Consider the following 16,662-nt stretch of genomic DNA (forward strand, 5'->3'; position numbering starts at 1 on the left):
GCGTGATGGCAAAGCAAAGGTAGTGTTGACGAACTTTAGCCACGAATATAGGCACCTCAACATTGGTACGACGGTTGCCTACATCGACGAATGTGTGGCCGCCAGCAATGCTTTCGCCCTCTTCGATGCTGCCGAACCTGCTTCGACGAATCGAGGTCCCGAACCAGATTTCGACGTTAACCCGAGCCTTCCGAAGGTCAAGCAAGACCAGCTCAAAACGCTGCTCCTGCAATACAAGGACTGTTTCTCGTCGTCATCGCGGGTCCGACAAACGCCTCTTGCTAAGCATCGCATTATAACAGAAGAAAATTCTCGACCACTCCGTCAGAGCCCCTACAGAGTTTCGACACGAGAGCGCGACGCGATAAAGAGACAAGTCGACGAGATGTTGCGCGACAACATCATCCAGCCGTCCAAGAGCCCCTGGGCGTCACCCGTGGTATTAGTGAAGAAGAAGGACGGGACACTGCGCTTCTGCGTTGATTACCGGCGCCTGAACAAGATCACGAAGAAGGACGTGTACCCCCTCCCACGGATAGACGACACCCTGAATCGACTTCACAACGCGACGTACTTTTCGTCGATGGACCTCAAGACCGGCTATTGGCAGATCGAAGTAGACGAAAGAGACCGAGAAAAGACCGCTTTTATAACACCCGACGGCCTCCTTGAGTTCAAGGTCATGCCCTTCGGTCTTTGCTCGGCACCTGCGACGTTCCAGCGCGCCATGGACACCGTACTGGCCGGATTGAAGTGGCAGTCGTGCCTTGTGTATTTGGACGACGTCGTCGTGTTTTCCTCGACCTTCGACGAGCATCTCCGGCGGCTTGAGGCAGTACTTCAAGCAATCAAGGCCTCGGGACTGACCTTGAAGCCAGAAAAGTGCCGATTCGCGTATGACGAGCTCTTGTTTCTGGGTCATGTGATCGGCAAGTCTGGAGTGCGCCCAGACCCGCGGAAAACAGCTGCCATCGCCGACTTCGCGCCACCCACCGACAAGAAGGCCGTGCGCCGATTTCTCGGCTTATGCGCCTATTACAGACGCTTCGTCAAAAACTTTTCACGAATCGCCGAACCACTGACGCTTCTCACGAAGACTAACGTGGAATTCAGGTGGGAAACGGCGCAAGTGCAAGCCTTTCAAGAACTTAAACGACGCCTGCAGACGCCACCCATACTTGCGCATTTCGACGATTGCGCCGATACGGAAATCCACACCGACGCAAGCAGCGTAGGACTTGGCGCCGTCCTTGTGCAGAAGACTGACGGGCAGGAAAGGGTCATCAGTTATGGTAGTCGGTCACTATCCAAGGCAGAAGCCAACTATTCCACAACAGAAAAGGAATGCCTTGCCATCATCTGGGCTACGTCAAAGTTTCGCCCCTACTTCTATGGCAGGCCCTTCGAAGTTGTCAGTGACCATCACGCCTTATGTTGGCTAGCTAACTTGAAGGACCATTCAGGTCGTCTCGGACGATGGAGTTTGAGGCTTCAAGAATTCGACATTACCGTCGTGTACAAGTCCGGACGAAAAAACTCCGACGCCGACTGCCTGTCTCGTGCCCCCGTCGACGCGCCGCCGCAAGACGACGACGATGACTGCTTCCTCGGAACTATAAGTACCGATGACTTCGCCGAAAGGCAACGAGCCGACGCGGAACTGCGAGGCCTTATGGAGTACCTCGAGTGCAAGACCGCCGTTGTTCCGAAGGTATTCAAGCGAGGACTGCCGTCGTTTTTCTTACGGAACGGCGTTCTCCTGAAGAAGAACTTCTCGCCACTTCGAACCGACTACCTCCTTGTCGTACCCTCATCATTGCGGCCAGAAGTCCTCCAGGCCCTACACGACGACCCGACGGCTGGACACCTTGGTGTTTCCCGCACACTCGCCAGAATACAGGAAAAATACTACTGGCCACGCCTTGCTGCCGACGTCACCCACTACGTTAGGACTTGCCGAGACTGCCAGCGACGGAAGACACCGCCGACTAGGCCAGCGAGACTTCTGCAGCCAATCGACCCACCTCACCGGCCGTTCCAGCAAATCGGGATGGACCTACTGGGGCCGTTCCCGACGTCGAATTCCGGCAATAAGTGGATCGTCGTAGCAATTGACTACCTCACCCGCTACGCCGAGACAAAGGCCTTGCCCAAAGGCAGCGCCGCCGAGGTAGCCAAATTCTTCGTGGAGAACATCGTCTTGCGACATGGCGCCCCAGAGGTCCTCATCACAGACAGAGGTACCGCCTTTACTGCGGACCTATCTCAGGCGATTTTCAAATACAGCGAGACGAGCCACCGCCGCACCACCGCCTACCACCCGCAGACCAATGGCCTCACCGAGCGTCTAAATAAGACAATCGCCGACATGCTGGCCATGTACGTCGACGTTGAGCACAAGACGTGGGATGCCGTCCTTCCGTACGTGACCTTCGCTTACAACACGGCCGTCCAAGAGACGACGCAGATGACGCCGTACAAGTTGGTCTACGGAAGGAGCCCGGCGACGACACTCGACGCCATGCTACCGAACGTCACCGACGAAGAAAACCTCGACGCCGCCGCTCACTTACAACGTGCCGAAGAAGCTCGACAGCTCGCCCGCCTGTGCATCAAGACCCAGCAGCACACCGACAGCCGTCGCTACAATCTTCGACGACGCTTCGTGGAGTACCAGCCCGGCGACCGTGTCTGGGTCTGGACGCCAATACGACGACGCGGACTGAGTGAGAAGCTTCTTCGACGATACTTCGGACCGTACAGGGTACTTGGACGTCTCGGCGCACTCGACTACGAGGTTGTCCCCGACGGCATCACGAACTCTCAGAGGCGCCGAGCTCGACCCGAGGTCGTGCATGTGGTGCGCCTTAAACCGTACTATGCTCGTTAACGCACCTGAGGACCCTAATGTTTGTGTGCTTAGTTTTCTTTAGTATTGCATGTATTCATGTTCTGTTTTTAAGCATCGGGACGATGCTTTTTCAGAGGGGGGCATTGCCACGTACGTTTCTTATCACTTTTGCTGCATTCGCCCACAAAGGCTGTCGGCAACGCTCAGCGCAAACCGCGCCTCATTCTTCGAGAAGCTTCACGATTGTTGTAGATGATTTTGTTAAGATTGCGCGCAAGACGCGAACGCTCGAGCTCATTCTAGAGATTGCGCAACCACCAGCGATATTGCTGGAAAGTTCGATAGCGCCTGTATAAAAGCCGACGCGCTTGACCGCTTGTCAGTTGATCGACGGACGACGCCCTGTTCGCCGCTATCATTGTACAGCGTGTATTGCTGTAGTTCTCGTTCTCATTTTTCCGGCCACAAGTTCGGCCAAATAAACAGTTGCACCCTGCAAAGGCCGACTGCTGTCTTCGTCGAAGTCACGACCACGTGACAATACGTTTTAGATTACTGTCCATTTATTCGCTCGTTGGTGCATATATTCAATTTAGGATTATACATTCAGAGATGGCATGAAAAGAGCAAGGGTATCCGTGTTATTTAAACACGGCGATATAAAAATGTTTCCAATAGTAGGCCAATATCTGTTTTACCCATTTTTTCTTCTGAAGTGCTAGAAAAATCTATTGCTGCACACCTAACAAAGCTTCTAGACAAACATAACGTAATAACAAACTCCCAATTTGGCTTTATAAGAGGTAGATCTACTCAGGCAGCCATTTTATTCTTGTAAGAAAGTATCGTGAAGAGCACAGACAGCCAAAAATTCGCCCTCGGACTCGTCATTGATTTCAGCAAGGCGCCTGATATCAAGGCTTTAAAAGAGTTGACTGTCGGGCGAGTTGGTGTTTGGACATATAAACCATAGTGAGTAGAGCAACGCGACAGGAAAACAGAAAGGAGCAGACGAGTGCAGGCGCAATGCTCGTCGGCGCCTTTCTGTTGACCTGTCTCGTTCCCCTACTCATGATGGTTTATATGATATCAAGGCGTTGTCTCTGTCATATCCTCAACGTGTACTAAAGGCAGACGTGTCGCGGGGGTGCCAAGAATTCGCGGAAAAGCACTGCCCTTTCCGCTTTATTTTTAACAGCGCCATCCGCGTATGGCAAGAATCGGGCTTCGAGGCCATTTGACACTCCCTCCCTTGTTCCCGCTTATCGCGAGCGATAGATCTGCTCGCTGCAAGACCATGCCAGATGTAGATAGGCGACAGCGCATTGAAGGTAACAGCAGGACAGCGACGCAATTACGACTATAGCACGACCACGACGTGTTTCACTTGAAGCCTAAAATGTTCGCCGTGACATAACGTTGCTGCCAATGTTCCATAATGTTTTAATTCCATTTGACCAGCTGCAACAGATCTGAAGCGACCCTGCCTCACCTTATTCAGACTCCATAATTACTGTATCTATGCTCGCATTTACGATTCAGCAAATGTACTTGATGACTGCGCGCCTACGTGCAGTCCCTCCATGTTATAGTCTCCCGGATCACATTGCTTCGCCGACTAACTGAAATGGGTCATATCTTAAGAAACCGTTCTGCCAATCTAAACGAGTAACCGTGCCTGGTCAGTGACTGCATAAATTTGATAGTATTAGTGCAATATACTTTACGTATGAACGAAGGAAGAGAATGTAAGGGTTCGTTTTTTGGTTGGATACAACCATAATGAAAGACAAAATATAATGAAGCATAGAAGACGTTATGTGTACTCTTTTAACTCTATTGTAGTAATTATGATATACATAGAAGAAAGTAAAGTAGAATAAAGGACAGACAGACAGACAGACAGACAGACAGACAGACAGACAGACAGATAGATAGATAGATAGATAGATAGATAGATAGATAGATAGATAGATAGATAGATAGATAGATAGATAGATAGATAGATAGATAGATAGATAGATAGATAGATAGATAGATAGAATCGCAGAATATCTTTAAATGCTTCGCATGTAGAACTACGAAACGAGGACTGCGTGACAGCTTGACGATGGTGTGATGGCGTTGAAGCTCATGCCTGCGCTCGCATGCATATGACATGCCACCTATGCCACCTCAGTTTGCAGTATAACCTGTAGATAGATAGATAGATAGATACTGCGTATATTTACTATACTGCGTATAGTATTTTCTTTTTTTTTTACTATATATATATTTGCTATACTGCGCCAATCCCAAATATACTGCGTATATTTGGGATGGGCGAATCATGCAAGACAACAGAACAGCAGTATGGAAGGAAGGAGGACAAAAAAAAACATTGTTTGTATACGAGCTGCTCGATTCGGCAGCATGAGGCTCCCTGACAAACGTTTGTCCGATTGTTACTCACATGCGACTGTGTGCGAGCTCTCCATGCGCAGTTTTCGGTTTTGAAAGTTTCTTATTCTTTCTAATTCTACAAGTCTAGGTTCCATTGTTTTTCGTTCTTCGCAAAGCACATTTAATAAAAATCCCAGTTTCACCGCAAGGGTGAAGCAACGAATGCAATAACAACAAATTATAAAGTTATACGAAGTTAAGCTGGCAACTAAATTTTTTAGATCCAGTCTTGCGTAACACTACAAAACGCTGATGTAAGAGAATACGACCGCTTCATGGAGAGATTCTCTTTCCACACAATCTCTTCCCGTTAACAACGCAGCACGTAGAAAGGTATACGAGCCGTCTGCTGATGCCTGCCGAGAGAGCGCATGCGTCCGTGATCACGACCGCGCCCTTATAATCAAAGTTCACAGTTGCTGCTTAAGAAGGCGCTTACAAAGAATCGCGGCGTGCTGCCAACCGAGATTGTCAGCGTCGGCGACGAGCGGATCCGACGCGGTTAGCCCAAGAAATGGCTGCGAAACGACGGCGGGGAGCCGGAGACCCCGAGTACGTACAACGAGAGAATACCAGGGAACGGTATAGGTGACGGCGGCTGCGAGAGGATCCTGAAACGATGGAGGCCCTACGCGAACGATGACGTGTCCGTAGGTCTATGGGAGGTGCGAACGCTTGGTTTCAGCGCGAGTTTCTGTCTCTGGTGTTTGGGGATCCGTGTCCTGTCTGTGACACTTTCTGGTTTAACTCGAACCGCTCTACGCTGAGAAGAAACCTCGCCACAACCTAGCAAAAGCATGGCGACAGCCTAAAAGCAACCAGATCACACTTCCTAATCGTCCAGTTTCGCTGTTTCAAGCCTTGTGCGAGTTAGTTAGAGCTTCGCCATTTTTTGTACTAGCTAGCAAAAATCCAAAATTGATTAGTGTAAAATAATAGCGAAAATCGCGGAGCTAGCCCTTGATCTATAGAACACTTTCAGACGCCACCTATGAAGAACTGCCTGTAAATGCGTCAAGTCGACACAATGTTACTTCAAGGTACTCGATATTATATTGCAACAAAAATAATGTCGTAATACGTCAGTTTATGCGTGTTATAGTAATAATTCCTAATTACTTTCTAATAAATATATATTTATTATGAAGCCATTCATGCCCTGTTTTTGCATAAATAGAGTGAAATCACAAGCTATAAAGTCAGTTCAAATTCGTTTTCGGTTATGTCCATTCTGAGCAAAGAGAAGTTGCACTTTTGACGTGGGTCGCGGGAAGCGGAACATCGCACGACTTGTCGAATCTGGTAGTACTATGGTGTACTAGAATTAGGTAGTGTGTCGTCTCCGCAGCAAACCAATAGGAGAGTGCTGGTCACTTTTTCGATGACGCCACGAGACAGGCGGCACGATCGAACGGCGTGCCCGGCACCCGAAATTTAACTCTGCAGTGCGAAACTTTCTGCAGCTCTTGAGTAAAATGGCCACATAACACGATCGAAACTAAAGGTATGTGCAAGATTTAAACGCTTTAACGCATTTAGATGCACTGTTGCAATAAATAAACCTGCTTCTGCGTCGTCTGAGCTTGCACAATTCCTATCGCAGAACAGCAACCCGGCCCATCTGCATGCTTACTGTTTTGATTGCACAAGGCATAAAAGACGCATCGCTATTCATTCCATGCATGTGTACGCCTCCTTAGCTATCACACGAATTTGAAGCTATGCTACGAAACAAATGAGGATGCAAGGATAACGTTGACATGATACGGTGAGTTCCACGAGCACCCCTCACCTGCGTGAGCCAGGAGAGTAGTCGCAAGGTTATTGATGGAAAAAAATGTAACGCTCTATGACGAATCCTGCTCCATTTCTTTAGACATTTTGCTCCTCAAAGAGGCGCCAAAGCGCAGGAATGCAGCTATATGCACCGTGCGGTATTCGAAGTCTGCGACTTATGTTCTGAGAAAAAGCCCTTAATTTTGCAAAAACTAGAGTTCATCAGGCTTCCTCAAACACTGAGTATGTCATGCACACGAAAAAACTCGCTAACGCGTCATGAGAAACCGAAGGGAATAATCAGCGAGTTTTTCAGGCACATGCATGCCTACTTGCGGCAACTACAACTACTGATCTAGGAGGCTTTGTATCTAAGCTTACCATAAATTACTTCAGGGGGCGGCGACAGGTGGCGACACAGTAGTACGACTTGCTCCAGCACCGCTGGCCGTCATCGCAAAAAGAGCCACGTTTTCGGCGCGATATGACACACTACCCTATTCCAGTACGCCATAGTGGTGCCTTCAGCAAAGGGATCATATGCAACACTATGGTGCAAAATGAAGTTGTATGAAGCGACATTTATCATGCAGAATGTTCAATAGATTCAAAGCTCAATGTATATTGCTCTTTCTTAGCCCCTAGTCGATAGAAATAGCAAATACATGTGGTCAAAAAATTTGTGTGCATAGCGTCTCAAAGGGATAAATCAGCGAAAATTTATTTCAGTAATTTCTTTCCAGTCACTTGCTTAGTTTCAATACGATGAAGTAATAATCCAGGTTCGGAAGCTGAAGTTCACGAATATTAATCAACCGCGCCGAGATCGGCGCCATTCAGCGAAATTTAGGCCTAGTGAATATCCCCCAAGTGCGTCTACGCAGCGTGTTTTCACGCCCTCAAGAGTGTGGCATTGCAACTTCCGGTCATTGTCATATGCGGGACAATGACACGTCATATGGGTAGAGAAGTCACGTATGACGTCATACTCCCGCCAAAATTTGAACGAAAGCGAAAGGTTCTGCGTGGCGTTGCATGAGTATCGCCATTTTGCCAGTGTCAATGGTTGCAGCAATACTTCTCTGCAGACTAGTTGGTTCATACTTGTAAACTCGACTTGCTGCGCAACCAGCAGGAAAGAAGGAGGCAGACTGTCTCCCTCCTTCTTTCCTGCTGGTTGTGCAGCAATCGAGTCAATGGTTGGCTTGTGTCCCCGGCGGTCCGGTAACCTACGCCGGGCCGCTTCGTGGTTATCACTCTCTTGCTAGCCGAACTACGGCCAGAGCCCGACCCGACAGCGACGTGCCACTCTACCTATTATGACATTTGTGAGGTTTCTGCTGAAGTCACGTGACTCCTAAACACATGACGCCGACTCCACGCAAGTTCCGCTACTGGGATCTTTACGTGTGGAAACACGCATCTACAAAAACCGTGAGTTTGGGACGTATCGAGAAAAAATTAGGGAAACAATTCTGGAGCCCTATCGGCGAAATCGGGGCAAGCGAATCTTGACGTGCTCGTGCCTAACGTACTATTTTCTTTGCAGAATAACAGACAGATGGGCAAGTTCGGGTTTATAATTATATATTATTGACTGATGAGAAAGAAGAAAAAGACGCTAATTTCTCTCTCCCATGATGAGGTGACACGATTAGGCGCCTTGCTATGATGGAAAGGCAGAGCTAGAACGAATACAAGAGGATTGAGAAGAAGACAGGACATACGGTTCTCTGTCGTTCTTGCTTCAAGGACGACGTTCTTAATGGATCTGTCTGTGCGTGTGGGGGGGGGGGGGGGGAGGGCAGAGCATTGTTCGAGTCTCCTGTTTGCGAGACCCTTATACCCCTATCCCCATGAGTGTTGCGGAGTTGCCACTCCGGAATTGGATTGACTCCAGAATAATTCCACATTTTCGCGACCCCGGAATGAAATGGGAATGGAATGGAGACAACGCTTGGAGGAATGGAATGGGAATGGAATTACGTCTTTTTTTCAGAAATAGAGCTGGTTTTCTTCTACGAGCTTCTTTTCAAACTTCAAGCATTTGTAATGCAGAGCCTCGAGTTTAACAATAAAGCAAAAAAGGCATTCGGGAAAGAAACTGCCTTTCCATTGGGGAGGAACGTATTTTGCTACGCCCTTATTTACTATAACTGTAATATAATGTTCAAATTAGTTATGTAGAGCTGAGTACATGTTTTTTTTCGAAGTCGAAGGTCACAACGCATTCTCTCGGTCCGCCTTTAGTTAGCCAGAGCCAAGGGTAGGCGTAGTGTAAATGTGTCAACGATCTGCCAATTTGTAAAAGAGCAACCGAGGCATAAATTAGTGTACACACAAATGCATTATCCAAGCAGATACTGAAGGGAGAAACAAATTATCCCCGCGCGTTGGTTCGCATTGATACCCCCCCCCCCCCGAAAGTGGCGAATACTCAATGCACAGCCTGATGTTTATACCACGAGCAGTTTAGTACCTGACACACGTAAATAACCTTTGCGACAAGGAAGACATTGCATACCTGCGCACTGACGAACACGAAGTTCTCCTTACGCCACCCATGCTTGCTAGGCGAGCTTGACAAGCGTGAGTGCTGACGAGCAGTGCGGCCCAATGTTCCGCATTCGATGGAAAGGCACAAGGTGCCCGAGCGGTGCACTGTTCCAACTAATACCGGCAGATGTAGAGGATTTTATTCCCCATTATTCAAGTCTTAGTTTTCTCCATATTCACGACTGCTCCGTATGCGTGGCAAAACTACTTAGTCTTCTTGAACACTATTTTTTCAGCATAAAAATACGCTACGTCGTCATTTTAGCATTACCACATTTAAGCTTAAACAATATTAAAATATCGCCACTCGTTCAAACATGCTCACCGTGCAAATACTATAGCTAGCGGGAGAACTAACCCTATAGGAATTACTAGGGTGGTTGTAGTGCACGAGATATGTCACCAAGCTACTATCCCTAGAACTTGATAACTTGTTTTGCGTACTTTGCACATTTTAATGCATCTGATGACATTAGCTTTATGGGGCGTACATTCTGAACTCAATAAAACTATCAAGATACCTTTTCTACGTTGAGGAATCACAGGAATCGAATTGAATTGCCCGGCCATTCCCGAAGTGGGAATGGGCTAAGTTTTTTCATTCCGAGGAATTGAAAGGAATGGAATTGCGGCAGGTTCTCATTCCCCGAAATGGAATTGGAAGGGAATGAAGGCGCTCATTGCGCAACACTGATCCTCATACCGCTACACCCTTAACCCACAAAATAGGAGAAAAATATTCCTTGTTATTTCTGACCACGGAGATCACATTTCGGAAAAGAGAGTCAGTGCAGCTTTATTTGACAGCTAGAGTAATTAGGGCAGGAACTAATAAACTATTAACTGTCTCAAACTATCCGCAGCACCATTGTATACAGGGTGTCCCAGCTATCTTTAGCCAAGGGTTAAAAAATACAATATTAGAGGCAGGCAAGTGAAATCAGTTGCAGATTGCTGACAGCCACCTTGCGAACTACAGAAAATATTTTGTTTTGTAATTAACTAATTTGTTAATTAGGACGATTTAACTAAACTGCTAAATATTGCCTTTAGGCAAGGAATGCTGCTTGCAAAGTTAGAGAGCGTCTTCAGAAACCCCAATTGCATTATTTGCGATAAAGAAAGTCTCACGAATACCATTTTTTCCAAGCTGTAAAGAAATCCCGCGAAATACAAAAAGAACCACGTGACTAGCGCCCGCGCGCGCCGCGAGAATGCTGCCCTCAGCCGTGGTTTGAGCGAACTAAATCAGCTGCGGCCGCGACTCGCCGTTCCGTTGCAGTGGTAGGCCGATAAATTAAAGGTGGTTTCTTGGCTCGCATTAGCGCTAGCTGTTGGGCCAGTTGGTGCATTATGAACTTGAAAAAGGGGTACCAGCGAAAACACTGAAAACACGTACACAAGAAGAAGGCGTTACACACGGACGAACGCTGGACTTTCAACTGTGCTTTATTGGAAATCGCATTGTCGCCAAAGGCTTCTCACACATGCGCATTGCCATCACTTCTCACGACACGTGACACTTCAACTTATTATTTACGCTAAGTAGGCACGCTCTTTCGACGTCAGAGACAAGGACGTATCGCTGACACAATTATCTTTATGATTCACAATATGAAATGCTTCTAAAATCTCCCGCGAATATCTTGTCTTTCCCCTGCCCAAAATGGTCGTGCGATCGAACATCGGCTTACTGGATTTGCATTTCATGCAACTGCGGCAATGAACAGCCTTGAGCGGGGACTTGGGAAGCAATCTGGCTGTTCATTGCCGCAGTTGCATGAAATGCAAATCCAGTAAGCCGATGTTCGATCGCACGACCATTTTGGGCAGGGGAAAGACAAGATATTCGCGGGAGATTTTAGAAGCATTTCACATTGTGAATCATAAAGATAATTGTGTCAGCGATACGTCCTTGTCTCTGACGTCGAAAGAGCGTGCCTACTTAGCGTAAATAATAAGTTGAAGTGTCACGTGTCGTGAGAAGTGATGGCAATGCGCATGTGTGAGAAGCCTTTGGCGACAATGCGATTTCCAATAAAGCACAGTTGAAAGTCCAGCGTTCGTCCGTGTGTAACGCCTTCTTCTTGTGTACGTGTTTTCAGTGTTTTCGCTGGTACCCCTTTTTCAACTTCTTGGCTCGCACTCGCTACAACTTGCACCGTCACGCGCGCCAACTGGCTGGCAACGGGCCAAGAAACCATCGCCCACTTATCTGCCTACCGCTGCAACGGAGCCGGCGAGTCGCGGCCGCAGCTGATTTAGTTCGCTCAAACCACGGCTGAGGGCAGCATTCTCGCGGCGCGCGCGGGCGCTAGTCACGTGGTTCTTTTTGTATTTCGCGGGATTTCTTTACAGCTTGGAAAAAATGGTATTCGTGAGATTTTTTTTTGTCGCAAATAATGCAATTGGGGTTTCTGAAGACGCTCGCGAACATTGCAAGCAGCATTTCTTGCCTAAAGTCAATATTTAGCAATTTAGTTAAATCGTCCCAGTTAACAAATTAGTTAATTACGAAACAAAAAAATTGTCTGTAGTGCGCAAGGTGGTTGTCAGCAATTTGCGACTGATTTGACTCGCCTGCCTCTAATATTGTATTTTTAACCTTTGGCTAAAGATAGCTGGGACACCCGGTATGCACAATGTAACTATGATATTTGTGTTAGGCCTCTCGTGCTTTATTCACCAATAACCGGTGGCTTCCTCTTATTAACATCCCTGTCTTTCCTTCCGCTTTCTGTCTCGCTTGAGGTATCAAGCTTAACTTTGCTTGAAAACATTATACGGCAGGCATTGGACTGCAGGAATATCGACACGAGTCGATATGCCGTGGAAGCGCGCCAGGAGAAGGCACGAAAGGTGGCGATATAACAATAAGAAGATTGTGGGAATAACACGGCCGCAGCAAGAACACGACCTGATTATTTTAAAAAAAAACAAACAAAAAAACATGACAGAGGCCTTTTCCCTTCAGTGGTCGCTATCAGGATGATGAATACACCATGCTCGCAAATGAAGAATGTAAACTCTATGTCAACCATAGGTGAATATTTTCGCACCTGATGACACGCTGTAAGCCTTCCAGTGGCGTTTAGGGTTCCTTCCCAAGCAGTCTTGGGCCTTGGAGGTCGGAACCTGAGGTGTCCAATTGGTGGTTCAGCGAACGGAATGCCACGGTACTCCTCGACTGCCCTGCCCAGTGTGTACACCACTCTCCCGAGAACTCTTCCCTCTGCGGTCAGCCTCTCGACGTGCATGTCGTGAGCCGTGGTACTCAGCACGCCGACGACGAGCACAGCGACGATCACTGTTGTAGCCTCCATCATTGCTCACCGTTGTGTCTCACTGTGGATTTAGCGGCAGTGATCAAACACTTCTGTAGAAAAAAATGAAATATGTGTCACATTTATTTAGTCTGACCTGTTTATCGATACGTCAGTGTTTATTTACTCATTTGCACAAAAGATGTGATATGTAATCCGCACTCGCGCTCACATAACACTTCTAGAGACTTGTGGCTCGATTGCAAGCACAGATTCGTTTAATTCCACTGCTGGGGGCGTGTACACGATCATTTTTTTTTATACAGCTGCAACACCTATAGCTATTGCAAGCGGAGTGCTGGAGCAACAGTTTGTAGGACGTGTGGACGACTGCGTACACACGCTTGTACGGCAAAGAATATGCTGAGCTACAGTATCTAGACTCAGCGCAGTGTTCATTGTGTCGTATTTAGGATCACCGCAGCCTTGCAATGCAAACCCGCTGGGAGCACCCAGATTTTATTAAACTCTCTCGTGGTAGCCCAATGTTTATTTTCTTATGCTCTCTCTAGAACAAGGCTGTTTGATTACACATTCTCCCGGATCGGCTAATTTTTTTAGGGGCGAAGCTCCTTAAGGCGGCACCCGTTCGTCCCTCGTCGTGCTCGTAGTAGTGAGTAACAAGTCTTACCCTTTGACCTCCAAGGTGGTGCCGGTGGGAGATTTCTCCTGTGCGTTGTTGAACAATAAAAAATTCGCAGCGTGCGCGTTAACTAAAAGCCGAATTCTTCTGTCTCTGTAGAAGTGTAAGTGTTAGCTAAAAGCCGACTTCTTCTGTCTCTCATTCCCATTAGCAGCCATTGTTTACCTCCAAGGTAGTGCCTGGTGAGATTTCTCCTGTGCGTGATTAAACAATAAAAATTTTGTTCAAAACGCCGTTGATTGATGAAATAAACCAACGAAAGACGCCAGATGTTTTGTAAAAACAAAACGAAAGAACGCCAGATGTTTCTAAAGCAAAACGAAAAAGACGCCAGCTGCTTAACGAAAGACGCAAGGTGTTTTCTAAAGCAATGGTTTTCTAAACAATGAAAATTCACAGCGTACATGTAAAATTAAAGTGAGCTGCAAGTCGTGATAACTCATCGAACCTTTAGTATAAACGCGCCCGATCTCACGTCGGTGATGATGTACTGGGCAGAATTCACGGAAGATTCACGGTTTACCGATGAACCTCCGCAGCTTCGCCCACTCATCATCATTCACTCCGTGGATATGCTGTGATTTTTTTATTGCACCTCTTCAAAGACCACTCGAGGTCTTTCTTTTTTTGGCTTTTTCGTTGCATTTTACACAAAGAAAACCCATTTTGTTTGGATCCATAGCCGTAATTACTAGTGTCAGGGTCTATGCTGAAGTACTTCCACAGTGCTTCCACAGGAGGAAAAAACGCGAAAAATGGTGACACGCCACCCAGACAGGACGAACTCAAACATACAGCCTACGAATTCTCATTTCCTGGCTCTGTAGCGAGTGTTATGCTGGGCGAACTTTACCACGAATCGATCTGTATAAGAATTTACTGTGCAGGGGACGACAAATTCTGTATAAAGGTGTGCCGGTGCGCACGTGATAGAGCACCATAGTGAACGTGGATGTATTGCACACGTGGCGGCACGTACAGCTCAAGGTTGTGGTCGTGCACTGCCTAACTTTTCGGCGAAGTAAGAGTATCGATTTTGTCGTGTAGGCTATACTGCGTGGCTAGTGGGACGGCAAGGTCTTCGTGGACAAAACGGCAACATAATACAAGGTCTCTGGTTCCACTATGAACAAGGATATAAAAAACAATAACAACAAAAACAAGCTGACATCTCGCATGGTGCTACGCGCTGACAGGCTGCGTTGAGGCTCAGTTTAGTTTTCGAAATGAAAACAAGCTTGCATATTAGCACGTCTCTATAGGCGATAGCGCCTCCGGAGAGCTCCACGAACACTCAATAACAAACAAGTTTTACCAAGTATACGCACGAACCCTGAGCTACGTATCCAACAGCATACAACCTCACCTTCATCGTAGTTGCAAATTGCAACTGCGTTCCACTGCACCAGTTTTATGATACACAATAGCTTCATAATAGGCGGCATGCCCTCCTTGTCCGATGTTCTAACAAAAATAACGTACGAGGAACCGACGGCGCATGACTTCACTATACTCGCAAGTATACGTTACGTGCGTTTAAAAGCGTCTTGTTCGCCAATAACAAGTAAGATGAACATTGGGTGAGTTACCTGATTCACGGCACTTTTCTCATCAGGTCCACCAGGAGATGATGGGAGGCGAGACGGCCGGTCTTAGCGGCAGCTAGATAAAGCAACAATTGCGGACACGATAAGAAATGACGTTTCCGTAAAGTAAGCGACGCCTACGTTTCTTCACGGCGGCAAAGGAACGAGAACCGGATGGAAAGTTCTGTCGACACCCCGCAGGTATCTTTCTTTCCGTTTTGAAACCCGACGGCAAAGCAGGTTCGTTGTGAGCGAGGGCGCTGACATTCAAGTGAGAGATTGCATAGGCGTTACCTTGTTGAGAAGCAACGTGGCCGCTCCTCGAAACCATGACGAATTTTAAATATGCGATATGATAAATTAGTATGCCGCAGTTCTGCCGTATACATATAAAAGAGCCTAGCATGTCGATATCAGGTTCTTACCATTTATAATGATGTTACCAGCGTAATTGCCCGCCAAGAAATAAATCAAGCTCTTAAAAGTAATGAGGAAAATTCTAGACGCCTAAAACACCGCAAGAACGAAGAAGCACAGGAAAAGAGCGCTATACTTGTAAGTTACACTTCTAAGTCTCTTAAAAGTAGATGCATGTCGTTGTGCAGATGCGCAGCATCTCAAATGCCTGCTTGGCGGTTTTATTAAGGCGAAATCCTTATATTTTTCATTAGCCGAAAAATGCGGTGTCGGGCGTCGACAACACGAACCAAGTTTTCATGGGATTCATGTTTCATGACACCCATGTTTTCACGTTCGAGTATAGGGGAGAAGAACTAAGTGAAGCTAGAGCAATGACACCCGTCTAGAGCTGCATAGCACAGCGCAAGCTCCGTCACTAAATATACCAAGATGATAGCGTATTGGTACCAATGTTACCAGTACAGTATTGGTAAAGATCCCAAGTGAATAGCGTATCGGTGTTGCGTATTAGCAAGAAATACGCGCACAAGACGAATTGAGGATTGAAACCCAAGAAGGCGCCAAGAATGCTTCATTATGTTAATAAGATGTACACGACGATGAATAACATCGTAGAAGACATAAGCATCACCTCCTCGCCAGTGGAATATCGTAAAAGTTATGGTATTTGACTGTTTTTCTTCGATGAATTTTCATAGAATGTTGCTTTCAAGTCATATTTAAGGACTCACATTGCGTGGATAAGTAAATGTAACATAGCAGAGCCCTCAAACGAAACAGTGGATCCTTTGTGGTAGGCAGGTCGTGAAGGTAACTGACGCGTGTTTTAAGTGACGAGCTTTCCTCGCCAAATATGTTCTTCCAGTGCCAGCTCTACTACCTGCTAACAAAACAATGAAGCGACATGTGTTCACTGATATAAGTGTGGATCCCGATTGTGGAAAGCTGACAAGAAACTTGTTGAATGGTGCTGCGAAATAACATGCAGCAGTATTTTCATTCGCCACGAAACAAGGACCGCATGGCAAAGTTATGCACAATGGGGCGATTGTTGAGAACACCGAC

The 16,662-nt window shown here is 46.9% G+C and overlaps 1 protein-coding gene across 3 annotated transcripts in view; it reads right to left on the minus strand.

The window, feature by feature from the left end:
• LOC119377318 (acetylcholinesterase) overlaps nucleotides 1–16,453 on the minus strand; it is a 34,513-nt gene extending 18,060 nt beyond the window's left edge. Inside the window, exons 1-3 of one of the 3 annotated variants that reach the window (XM_037646851.2) lie at nucleotides 16,329–16,453; nucleotides 15,181–15,253; nucleotides 12,685–12,970 (exon numbers count right to left, since the gene is read on the minus strand). In XM_037646851.2, coding sequence (XP_037502779.1) covers nucleotides 12,685–12,951 — 267 coding nt within the window. In that variant the 5' untranslated portion in view covers nucleotides 12,952–12,970; nucleotides 15,181–15,253; nucleotides 16,329–16,453. Of the gene's footprint in view, nucleotides 1–12,684; nucleotides 13,002–15,180; nucleotides 15,348–16,328 lie in introns of those variants that run through there. The other 2 variants (XM_037646850.2, XM_049411571.1) reach the window with 2 other exon arrangements.
• Between the last annotated feature and the right edge of the window lie 209 nt (nucleotides 16,454–16,662).

This window comes from Rhipicephalus sanguineus, unplaced genomic scaffold (genome assembly GCF_013339695.2).
Source record: "Rhipicephalus sanguineus isolate Rsan-2018 unplaced genomic scaffold, BIME_Rsan_1.4 Seq4305, whole genome shotgun sequence".
In the NCBI taxonomy this organism is placed as follows: domain Eukaryota; kingdom Metazoa; phylum Arthropoda; class Arachnida; order Ixodida; family Ixodidae; genus Rhipicephalus; species Rhipicephalus sanguineus.